The 13,629-nt window shown below is 33.1% G+C and overlaps 1 protein-coding gene across 1 annotated transcript in view; it reads right to left on the bottom strand.

Annotated features, from left to right (window-relative positions):
• Positions 1-881: 881 nt before the first annotated feature.
• LOC138321593 (PP2C-like domain-containing protein CG9801) overlaps positions 882-13,629 on the bottom strand; it is a 30,313-nt gene continuing 17,565 nt past the window's right edge. The window contains exons 4-5 of the mRNA XM_069265365.1: positions 9,226-9,407; positions 882-8,683 (exon numbers count right to left, since the gene is read on the bottom strand). Of these exons, the coding sequence (XP_069121466.1) occupies positions 7,451-8,683; positions 9,226-9,407 (1,415 nt within the window). The 3' untranslated portion in view covers positions 882-7,450. The remainder of the gene's footprint in view (positions 8,684-9,225; positions 9,408-13,629) is intronic.

Raw genomic sequence — 13,629 nt, 5'->3', positions numbered from 1 at the left:
TTTTCATACGTGGACTGTTGACGTCTCCTCTGGAAAATCAACACTTGTCTCCCCTTCCTCTACTGTAAGTTTTGATCATCAACGTACATTCAGCCATTGACACTTGATTTTTTTTTTATAAAACTTCGATCAGAGTACTGAATAGACTTATTTCAAATTTGCGCCTATTCGAATTATTTAAGACTATGTTAGGGTTAGACCCCTGATTTAATTGCATTACAATTTTTCTAATTTTACAGCTTGAAGTTGCCATGATAAACATCAAAAATATGCATAAATTAACTGAATTTGAAAACGTTGTCATCTTTTGCCCATTTTTTGTTAACTTTTTATCTAAGAAACAATAGAGCGCTATCCTGAACAAACTTACAATTTATTCTGAATATGAATGTACCTCAGATACATCTTTAGGAGAAATATAAAGTTTGTACAGGGATGCGCTATATGGTTTCTAAATGAAAATATTGCAGAAAGATAGACTTTTATTTTCATAAATTTTGAATCTTTTGGATGGTTACCAAAGCTGTAGCTGCAATGATGCTTTACAATCATACCATTTCAATCAAAGAGGTACTCGATTTTTGATATTCAACAATTTAATCACAAATAACAGGTTCGAAAATATATATGAAGTAACGGTAAGAAAACTTAAATTCCGCACTATCATATATAAGATGAAATATTGATTTGAATATGATCTTCTTCCTTTTGGGACGTAAGGGAGTAAGACGGGCGGATATTGTATTGTTATATGATACTGTATTTATTCCTATCAAACGCATCCTTTTTCAGGCTACAGGAAGACAAGGACGGATGAACCTGCATTCTATAACTCATCGACGGTTTTAAAGAAAATCAAGAAAACAGGTATTCGTTTTATGATATTATTTTATTGGCTTCTATTAATAAACAAAATATAACCTTTCGCATGAAAACGAAAACTGAAAAAAAATTAAATAAAATGCAAGCACTTGCATGCATTGGTGTAATGTTCATCATTATAAAATGTAAATGTTTTTTCATTAACCTACACTCTTCTCCTGTTGCTACGTATTTTGAAAGATCACATGAAATTTCGAAATATCCATTGCCCTAGTTTTTACGTAAAACATAATGAGCTTAACAAGAGATCACAAAGGGATATTGACGTCCGTCTGTAACAGTCGTGTTTTCCCCTCTGCTTTTCTTTTTATATCCTTTTACATCACTTAATTAATTATCATTAAATGTTATCGTTGGAACAGATTCAATAATCATAATTCCAATCCATATTCAATATATGTACCATTTTTACGTTTTATCCCCAAAAGAAATCAACAACGCCTTGATGTGAAATTATGCCAAGAAAAATGACACGGGGGAAATAAATTCGTCTAAGTTTTGCGAATGTATAATGTAGTTTACCTGTTTTGCCACCTCTGACATGCATGAAACATATGTTAAAATGGTTTTGACTTTTTCACAATGAAAAAGTTAACAAAACTGGCAACAAAATAAATGTAATAGCTCTCAACATCAACGAGTCATCAACCAACCACTTGTCAGACCCATGTCAGATTAATCAACAACACCAGACAGTATTATCTAGATTCACGACAGTTCAGGAGCATTAAAACAACAAGAGTATCGTGATGCTAAGAATTCAATTTGAGTTAAAAATAATGAAGAAAAAAATATATACTTGAAACAAATCTAGCATAATCAACAGTATTCTATTTTTACAACAATTAGTTTATTTTTCACAACCTCAGTAGTATAATTAACAATTATCATCATTGTCTTCTAACAAAGTCATTTAGAAATATGTAAATGCTGATATAAGTCGTAACGCCATTTCAAAACACGATGAAATAAAATAAACCGTATTCGACCCAACAAGCGCCAATCTTCCTTTTTGACAACTTAATTTCACTAACATAAACTTAAATACAGATTGAAACTATGAAAACTGTATACAGTAGATTTGTGAATTGATTAACGGCTTACTCTGTGCAATACTTTTGTGAAAGAGGCTCAAATTCCGTTCTATAAAGCGCCCTTCATTTTTTTCAAGTTTTTTAACCACCCAGGGTAACTATGTGGTCGAATATACTGTAAGCGATATTATCATCTCAGGGATTCTTTACAATAAAGCACGACATAAAATTATGGTTGAGCTAAACTTTATGATATAATCATAGGGTTTGAATTCTGTAATACTGGACGAAGTAATACACATTTAGATGTGTTTATGTAACTATTGGATCAAAAGCCTGTGATCTCATAGCTTGTAAATCGTAAAGTAAGTAAGTTTACTATTTATCTAACCTGACTTATGAGAACATAATCTAGAATCAAGTTCATAAAACAAAAACATGCAATCGAGATTGTTATCCATAAACACTAAAATAATTGAAATTTTCTTCATTACAAGTTTCAAATCCAGACGTTTTACAAAGAAATACATTCTTACCGGTTCATCCTATATTACACATAAACATATTACAGCTAAATAAAACGGGACTATTCATAGTTATAATGATTAACTACATGCTTCAGACTATAGTAGTCCCTACATTCATTTCCTTGAAAATAATTTTGATAAACTTGTGCTAATAATAATCCAGTAATATGATGATACGATATAAGTGGTTTTTTAATTATCTGATATATGGATATAGTGCCAGCGCGAGTATTTTGGGTGGCTGTTGTATATCTGGTTTTGAAATTTGATTCAGATACATTCATAGATATAATAAAACGTAGAATACTAGGAAAACCTTCTAAAGATGGAGTTTGTGTTTCTCTCGTTGTCACGTGAAAGATGTCAACAATGAAGTTCCACCTCAATGACATGAGGAGTACTGCTGATGACACACCGTCACGTCATCCCAACCAGCTATTGCAAACAACATCCATACTGCTTAGCTTGAAGCAGCAGAACTGATCCTTGCCTTAAGTGTCTTAGCTCTGGTGATAGAACCATAAGTCAATAACAGCTTTAGGTTGTTAATGCTTAATCAATACTATGAAATTTTGACGATTTTGTTTTGTTTTGATATTGATTTTGATTTTTAGAATAAAACTGTCTTATTACAAAAGTGTAAATTAAATTTGTGTTACGTATGAAATAAAAGAAATTATATCAAATATTTACATTAATATATATGAACATGTTTATAAAACAAATTTTCATATAGAAATTATATTAACATACTTTTCGGTACATGAATATTAACATTCTTTTATGCATTATAATGTAGAAATAAATAAACATTGAAGAATGGCATACCTACGGATTGGACATAAATTATTTTCACTCAGAAATAATATGGTATGGGTATTCATTTATGCTTGGTGTTCCAGCAACGACTGAATTGAACTTAAATTTGTGTTAAACTTCATGACATGATTATTTCTATTACCTTTGATATACACATGTCCATCATTCAGTACGATAGTTATCTTCTCGCAGAAACATGAAATTGAATCTTGTACAATCATATTACTATTTAGGGTGATATAAACATATATGTTATCAACATCACGTGATACTACCTCTACCCAGATAATTCCATAACTGCGATTCAAATTTGAACATATGAATGCAAGACCAATTTAGCCTTACGCTACCATTGTAAGAGATATCCTAACCATAAATTAACCTGAATGTATCTATCAAGTACAATCTTCCCCGTGTATGTGTTTTACACACGTAACATTGCATCTAATTTAAAGTAATGTAATTCTTGAAATAAAAGCACATGGGCAAACTCCAAGCGCCCAGATTCACGAACATTCTTCAACTTGAAGGAATTCCTTAAAATCAAAATAGCTCATAGCTATACATTGCAAATGTTGAAGAAAGTTCCTTAATTCAGGATCCCCCCTTAACTTCTGTAACGATAACCTATTGAAAATTTTAGGCGAAGGAATTTTTCGTGAAATTGAGCAATGGACTAATATAGTTACGATGATTAAGAGAACCCTTCTTATATACATTGTAATTTGGACTAGAACAATCACTGACCAGTTGGATAGATATTACCCGGTATTATTACACGAATACTCCAGCCAATTAAGAATGTTCTTTGACAAAACACTCAGTCTAAACATAATTGAAATAAAAAGTAAACACGTGACAAAACATACCAGTAATTTCCTTGTAGTGTAGGCAAGATCTAGAACTTAAAACAATGCACTTAATATGTATTATGTTGTTAATTCTAAGAAATTTGCTAAATGGCATTGATAGGTAGAACAATAAATAAAACTTACATAAAATTAACTTCCAATGCAGACAAACTAAAATTCCATTTTAAAGGCGGAAACTATCTTTCAAAACCATTTTATGTTGCTCCATTCTCATTATTTGAAAAATAATTTGTGTTTAATCGTGTTAATGTGTATATATGTTTAATTAACACAAAACATCATATAAAATAATCTATTTTTGGTGCATGTATAATCAGTACTTCATTCCATATAGGACATAAAGCCATGGATTTTTCTCAGGGCGTAATTTATAATTTTTGATAGTTTTGTCTTGAAGTAAAATAAGAAGCTCATTTTTTTCAATAGTGGCAATGGTTTAAAGCAAGTTACTTTTGTAACTGTAGAAAAATACTAATGTTGCTCCTATTTTTTGATAGAGAAAAAAAAATATTTGTCAGCGGTGGAGCATCTTTAAATACCGGTATATAGCTATATCACCGTCTTTTCTCTGCATCGTTGGAGACACATGGTTGATGACATAAATTACACTACTAGTACGATTAAAAATAGGTCTCCGACAATGCTTCTCGACGGAGCATTTGTTACTTCGTTCCAGTTTCACGTCTATTCCAAGTCATTAACAAATACATGTATATAACTATTAATTTGCATGAAACAAGTATCATATATTATATGACTGAATTCACTCATCTCACAAACCAATAACGAAGCCTTCAAACTGCACTACAATACTCAAAAGACTGACAAACATTTGTATCACTAAAAGAGAAGTAATATTGGATATAACAGAGATCAGGAAAGATTGACTAGATATTATAATATGTATTTCCTTCAAACATGATAAAGCAGTAAAGACAGAAAATATATATACCTTGGTATACTCTATACGCATTTATTCTGACTCAATCAAATCCTAGTGCAGAATTTTAGCGAATTAATGATATTACATACATATTCACAAAAGCTGTTTATTCGAAAGACTTGCAGAAAATGCAATACATGCAATCATATTTGTGCAAAGTTTCCCAAGTTAAATGCGCTAAAATAAACTACTAAATTTCGCATTTACAAATAGTTGGATTTTTTCTCGAAAGACTTGCAGAAAATGCAATTAATGCAATCATATTTTGTGCAAAGCTTCAAATGTCAAATGCAGTTTTAAAGTACTTAGTAAAAATCAAACACGTATGCTATATTGCATGATGAAAAGCACAATTTTGTTACCATAATTCATATATTGATTAACAATTGATCTTCATATGATGTGTGAGTGAACTTGAAATATTTAGATTACATCTAGATCACCTACTGGTATGTTTCAGAGGAAGTAGAAACAAAAGCATGGTAACCGTATCTACTATACAGTGGTTTAATGCGAGATAAGAAGCACATAGGCATGAACGGTCACCAAACTTAACAATCCTGCCCTTCATTCTATAAATAGCTCTCCAATGCTCCCTTATGAGCATATTTTGCATCAACGCACTATTTTAGTACTATGCTAAGATTCCTGGTGATAGCTATAATCTCAACCAACCTGGCTAAAATCTTCTGTTGTTGGCTTTGTTGTTAATTACTTTCTAGCTGAAGAGAGGTATAAGTTGGCCTGTAACTTTGAATGTAACTCAATGTAATTGATTTAAAATTCTTTGTCCATGCATGCTACTAACTATAGCCCAAAATCCGACTTCTAGTATAAATCTGAAGAAGTTATTGAACGATTTTGACATGTTTGACCCTTTAACAATATATCCACAGGATTCTGAGCCTCTCGTGTTTTGAGAAGAACTCTTGTCACTATAAACATTTTTACAGATCTAGCTTTGTGCCATCTTTGTTCTTGAATCTCAAAACAGAATATGTAAAACCTATCTAGTTAGCACTTGATATATGAAAGGAATGTACATCCATTACCTATTATGCTTATTTATATTTTAACAATTCATCACATCATCTTTTTTGTTGAAGCAATAAATAGATTATACAGAGATGTTGAGCACTACAAATGCATTTGTTTGTATCATGGTAGTAAATACAATGGGTGATTTTTTTTTTAAATATTTAAAAAAAATGAAGGGTTATTTTCTAATTTACTAATAACTTATTATAAATTCATAAGAACGTTTAAAATGCAGAACACCACAAAACAAGTGCAGAGGAATAAAAACTTAGATAACTACTAACTTTATCAACGACGTGCAATGACATGGCACAAATAACGTCATATATTTTATCATTCAAAATTTTTGTTTCACCTGGAGCACATAGAAGTTAATACTTTATTCAACATAAACAATGATAAATATATTTTGGTACAGTGTATGGGATGGATTTCTTCAGACATGGCAGTGCTCTATACATAGGCATGTGTATTCAATGTACAGATCATACATTTCATAAATTCAATAAATACAAGTTCTAACATTAAAACGTTATACATAATCAAATAATACATAGTACATAATACAATACAATTTTCATGTAGAATCTATATTGATTTAATACAAAGCTTCAAATAAACACATACATTTGTACATACAGTGTCAATATTAAAGTTATCTCCCTTCCCTTAGAGGAATGGACAGCAGGGCTGTACTGGATGAAAGCTATGGCCATGTAGCTAAATTGGAAGAGCACCCATGGCCAGTATGAGTTTATACCTTAACGGTTAAATTTGAAGGATGGCTTATTTATTTCGCAATATTCATGTTTTCACTGAATTCTGCTAATTCTAATTTATAAAGACTAGAAATTCAAATATTCAAAATAAAAAATTCATCAAAGTACCTAAAATTAATTTAATAATTCAAAGAATTACTTTAATAATTCAAAGAATTACACGAATAAGTGAACCATAAAATTTTGATCCACAAATTTAAAGCCCTATATATATATAGAATATTTCTCTTGTTATTTAGATATAAGTTTAATTACTGAATAGTTCTCATGATAAATTAATATTTTCAAAAACCAAATCAATGCAATTTATTAAAAATAAATTGAAGTGTAGAAAATAATAATAACTATTATAAATACATAGACTATTTAATTCATGCACTCGGATGTACTAATTAATACCCATATAAAATTGTGATGAGAAAACATCCTTGAGTAACTGCCTCAGTAAATTTAAACTTTCGTTTCTGTAAAATAAACCCATATTATTTTGATCCTTATTAAAAAGCTGATCATCAATTGTCATCTCGCACAATTTTCCTCCAAAGCAATTTGTTAGCTAAACTGACGACTCGTATGATATACTCCTGCGTGACGGGTGTTGAGCAGGAAGGGGCATTGGAAAGTCTTCAGGGGAGATAATTGGTGGCGACATTGGGGAAGGGGACATAACTGTGGAAGGGGACATAACTGTCTTATGGCAGTGATTGGTGGGACTGATTGGTGTGCCTGGTTCAGACTCGGACTTTGACCTTGACCTTTTGAACGAGAACCTCTTTGGTGAAATCGGGAATAAACCAGGTGAAGCGTGATGATGATGACTTGGAGACGAGTTATTGGCAGTATTAACACTCAAACTCCGTATACGAGCAAAGAGTTTTTTAGGACGAGATTTTTTAGACCCTGGTGATATTGGGGAAGTTGGAGATGGAGACGTGTCTGTAGAACTAGGAAGAGACAGGGTATCGTCTCCATTCCAAGTCCCTAGGGGTATATTCTCCATCTCCTCTTCATCAGGTTTCATGATTCCGACCTCATACGCGACCACCGACGCGTGGTCTAACTTCCCGGGAGCCTTTCCCATCTTATCCACAATTTCCGAGTCCCTACGCTCCTTATCCTTCAGTGTCATTTTACGTCTTACATATAAAGCTGGATTTTCTAATATTTTTCGTTTAGAGTCTGTCAGTGACAGGACGTGTTGTACTAACGCACCACAGAGTTCCTGAGCAGAACATGGTTCTTCTGTCACAAGTTCATACTCATGTATGATCCGCTCCATCTCCTTCATGGCGTATATGTGACGTTCTCTGGGGTCCATCTCCGGCCTAATCACTGGACTTGATGTTGGCGAGGTGGGTGATAAATTGTTAAAGTTAGAATCACTTTCCCGTCTTGGCAGGGCAACTTTTGTCACAACCGGATCAAAGTTATCAGAAATGCCATCAGTAGCTAAGAACACAACATCCCCCTGGTTCGCAAAGGTTATAGAACATGTAAGATTTCTGAGTTCAGGGTTTCTGCCATTCACCGGACCAAGTGCACCTCCAGCATCCCGAATATCTCTTTCCGAACTGATATCATGTGACCCGACCGTGACCTCGCGGATTCCTTGATTGTGACTAATAACATATGCATAGCTGTCGCCGACATTGACACAACACACAGCGAAGTGTTCTGAGTTTTTTACAGGTACAACCATACAAGCACACATTGTAGTAAGTCCACCATCCTTGGCTAAAATACAGCGATGTGCTTCATCAAACGAGCGTCTCAGCAGTTCTATCACTTCCTGTCAGTATAAAACAATGATGCATGATTAGTTATCTCCTACAAGAAAGAGTTGGCATAGTTATAGTTTGTAGCAAATAACCACAGACACACACAGATTTATTATCTTATTGCAGCCTTAATAGTAACGAGTGCAACCACTTTGAAAGTCCATACTGAATGTGTTTTATAAATTACCATTTCAAATAAATTTGTTACCACAATTTGAATGTTGAAACATTTTGAGAAAGGCCTAAGCTAAATCCCAGAGTAAATGTTCAAGTTTAAGCTTAGCAAGTTTTGTTTTACCTTCTAGAATCATTTAAACCCATTCTCATTTCGGTGGTGAGGAAAGCTGAGAAACAAAGGAAAACTATTTTCTATCAAAAGATGTGAATCCTGACTCTTAACCTCAATACTTACTGACACCATCATTGACCATGAACATACCCAACTCATTAACTCCTGAAATTTCATAATGGACATGGTCTAGTCTTTGATTTAGAACAGCATAGAGGTATCTTCTGGGGCGAATGCATTAATGATATGAGATATATTCCTTACCTGAGTATTACAAGGTTGGTCACCATCATGGAAAATCCTTTTGTTGATGTAGTTCATGCTCCCATAGAGAGCACACCTTGCTGCTAGCCTTGGCTTCTCCCCCCAATTCACACCGTCTGCTATCAACATCACACAACTGTTCTTCCGGGTACAAATAGAGAAAGCATCAGCGATAGGGTCCCCTGTAAAACAAATCAGACATTTAGGTCACCTGTTGAATAAATCAGACAGTTATTAAGTAAGTGAAGAAAAGGGTGAAAAATTAGTTATAACAAGTGTAAAACAGTAAAAAAAGCATGTAAAATTATCAGGGCATCCAGAAGACCCCTGAGAGTATGTTTTTGGAATCTCAAAAATCAGTTAGGTTTAAGCAAATGTCTATTATTTGCCATGTGTTTTGACTCTTCAGATTCCTGAGAAATCATTATTTGACTTCTGAAACGGAAAATGCTAAAAGTCAAGGGTCAACTGGATGTCCTGATCTTCTTGTTTTGTTTTACATCCTGTTAACAGCCAGGGTCATGAAAGGATGTGGTAGGTTTTGGATGTTGAGAAAAGCTGGAATGGCCCGTGAAAACCACTAACCACAGACCAAGGTCAGTACCTGGCAACTGCCACATGTGGTACAAGGTTTTTCATCACAAAAGCACAATAGCAGTGAATTTCTTCTACAAGTAGCATTTCATAGCAGTACATTTCTGCAATCGTATAACACAAAAATGTTCTGGAATCCTTTTTTACTCTGTTTCATCACTCATTCTTCAAATCAATCTGCCTTAATTTACATGTACTGGTATGAACTACGGTATATAAATGTATACTGGTTGGGAGTTAAGTAAACAATAGTTTGAAATAGTAAAAAACAGTTTGACATATTACAGTACACTGCATCATATAAACATCAAATTAATCATGTTGTCACTAGGCATTCTCAATTATGACACGTGTTTATCATTACTGCTTATGTTCAGATCACAATTACTGTATATTAATATTTGTTTGGCATCCTTTTCTGTGCTGAGTAATGAGTCATTATCAGAACTAATATGAACTAACAATTTTGTCATTAGGCATGTATAATATCCTCTGTAACCAGTCATTGGGTTATTATTATGCATCATCATTTGAAATGACCATCTGTAGTATTTACAAATAATGAGAATTCATAGAAAAGTATAGCAAATATAGTAATACTAATTACATGTAGTCAATACAAATATGAGTCCTTTTACAATTACATTTGTGAAGTATATTGGACACATCAATCTGTATCATCACCTCAGAATGACCTTTCTGATCGAGTAGCCATTTCCTTTTGACCAATGCATGGCCACAATACAGTGGTCATGACACACAATGGTCCAGTACTGTATATAAACAGACACCTAAAGTCTATCTTTCCCTACATTATATTCACTACAATGAAGCTGATTTTATTAACTTTGGACTGTAACAATGAATAGCCAATAAATATATAGCCGTTAAAGTCTTATAATTGTAAGTTTTTATTTGCAGATTGTAATCTCTTAGAAGAAGATAGAACTCTGTTACTGATTTGCAAGAAGCTTAAAGTCATCATTTTGAAAACAGCTACCTGTACTAACTATTGTGATGCCTCTGAATTCCTCATAGAGATATTAAGAAGTGTTAAGCATGATGCAGCGCAATACTGTATGAGACATCCGGTTACTGCCTTTTTTTTAAGTCACTGGTTTAATACTGCCTAGCTGCACTCTAGCTATATAGTTTGGGTTAATGTCTCCCCAGCGGTGTGTTCTGTCAGTTTTTGGAAACTTCTGCAAGCTGACTTATTTTTCCATGCGATTAAATTTCAGGCGATAATTATCAGAACCAGGAAATTGACTCACTGTGAAAATGAATCACTGTGAAGATAAATCACTGCAAAAATGTTTTGAGCACATGCAGGTACAAAGCTTTCACATGACATTAGATAATGAAATTAAATCATTGAGAAAAAGTTGCAAGGATGTATATGTGGAATACAACTCCTTGGTTGTTTGGCATGAAAACTTGATATTCTTATCGGTAAGTTGTCAGGAAAACAAGTTTGTTTTATACAGTAAATAATTTCTTCATGTGAAGGAAAAACTGCCTTTATAGTATACTACTTAAGTTGTACTGTAATTGTATGTAAGTGTGAATCATTTCACAGTTGAGTGATCAGCCAACAGACCAGAACTTAAGTACACATAACAAATTGACAGAATATATTCAACCATCTAGTGTATATCTACTTAAATACTTGTATTAAGTGTCACACACATTTTACATATCATTTATTGGGACCTGTTTACTATATATGTATCTTATATTTACTGGATATAACTTATAGACAAGTATCTGTAATCTCTGAGTCAGCCGAGAAAAAACCTCAAATTTTAAAATAAAACTAAATAAAAAGGACTTTACATATCATTCATGTTTCATTGGGAATTGAAATACAGTCAAACCTGTCTGTAAAGATAGACCTCTCATGGGACAAGGGAAAAGTGGTCTCTATAGTCAAGTGGCCTTTATGCACAGGTCAATTGGCCATTTATGACCCCTAAGAAAATGGTCTTGATAAGCAGGTGGTTTTTATACAGAGGTGGTTGCTAAGACAGGTTTCACTGTATGTAGTCTCTTATAAAAGAACATGTATGTATATTATACCTGCTTTTATGTTTCCAAGCAGCCAATTATTTTTGCCAGTATAACACTGGTATATACAGTGGAACTTGGTTGATACGAACTTGGATAATTTGACAACCCTGCTTAATACGAAGTACTATGCTGGTCCCGGACGAATTCTCTTTTTATCTTTGTTTAAAGAACTCGGATAAATTGAATTCGAAAAACTCGAAGAACTCGGATAATACGAAGTAAATTTTTGGGTCCGAAAGCCAAAAATTATACATAAAATGGTCTTATAAGTCGATATGAGATTTTTTGGACAACGAGATCGGCAAATTTTTCTTCTTCATAAATCTGCCGTAGAACGGCATTCAAAATATATATCTCGGTTGTATTGTTATAATTTTGCAACTACCATCAGTGATTTTGACATCTCTCTTGTTCACATCGTTTTACGACGTGGAACTAGTATATCCATATAGACATGAGAACTCGCTTAATTCGAACACTTGAATAACTCGAAGTTTTATCTTGGTCCCTTCGAGTTCGTATTAAACGAGTTCCCCTGTATGTCAAATGAATTAAGAAAGAATGTCATGTCATCATGATTAGGGCGTTATACACCGAGGTGGAGTCTGAAATGCATCATGGTATAAACAGACTCAGAGGATAGTCTAACATGTGATAAAAAAAAACAGACACAACAAACAAGGGTAATAAATACTCTGCTGCAGTATTCTATAATGTAGCATAAAAATACTTTTATGTATATGAATATAAACAGTGTATATAGGTCAAAGATGTTATAGCAATGGTTGTACTCCAGACTGGATCCTAATTATAAATGTATGTCTGTAGGATGTTTTTTCTCCACACTGTTATAGACCCACATGTATATGTGATACATATAATGTGTCTCCTATTGTACATCATCTTGTATCTCATACTCATGGGAAATTTTATTTAACATCTCCAGTGCCAATACCAGTGGCAGTTGTTATTGTTTAGTACATGTATCCATATATACATGTATTTATCAAGTGATTAAAGATGCTCCACCGCCGACAGAGCATAAATGATACTCATTATTTGAACAATAATTGGTGTATTATCGTGTTTATATATGTCTAATTAACATAAAAAATCATATAAATTACTTTATTTTGCCGTTGGTGCATGCGCAATCAGTACTTCATTCCATATAGGATATAGTGCAACGGAATTTTTTCGGGATGCAATTAATTATTTTTCATATTTTTAACTTGAAGTAAAATTAGAAGCTCAAACTTTTCAATGTTGGTAATGGTGTAAGTAAGTAACTTTCGTAACTGAAGAAAAATACTAAATCGTCTTCTCCTGTTTTTGATAGTGAAAAAATATCATTTGTCGGCAGTGGAGCATCTTTAAGGTAAACATTTATGGTATATAATGATTTTACCCTGCATCTTGCCGTTGACTGGATGCTATTTAGTATATGTATAACCAAGTGGTTAAAGTTTATACAGTGATTTTACCTGACATTTTGCCATTGACAGGATACTGTTTAGTATCTGTATAGCTAAGTGGTTAAAGTTTATACAGTTTTTTTCCTGCATCTTGCCATTGACTGGATGTTATATTTAGTATCTGTATAACCAGGTGTTTAAAGTTTATAAAGTGATTTTACCTGACATTTTGCCATTGACTAGATACTGTTTAGTATCTGTAAAGCTAAGTGGTTAAAGTTTATACCGTAATTTTACCTGATATCTTGCCACTGACTGGATGCTG

Source organism: Argopecten irradians, chromosome 4, assembly GCF_041381155.1.
Source record: "Argopecten irradians isolate NY chromosome 4, Ai_NY, whole genome shotgun sequence".
Lineage (NCBI taxonomy): Eukaryota > Metazoa > Mollusca > Bivalvia > Pectinida > Pectinidae > Argopecten > Argopecten irradians.
The sequence above is the reverse complement of the archived record's forward strand: the minus strand, read 5'-3'. Positions and strand labels throughout refer to the sequence as shown.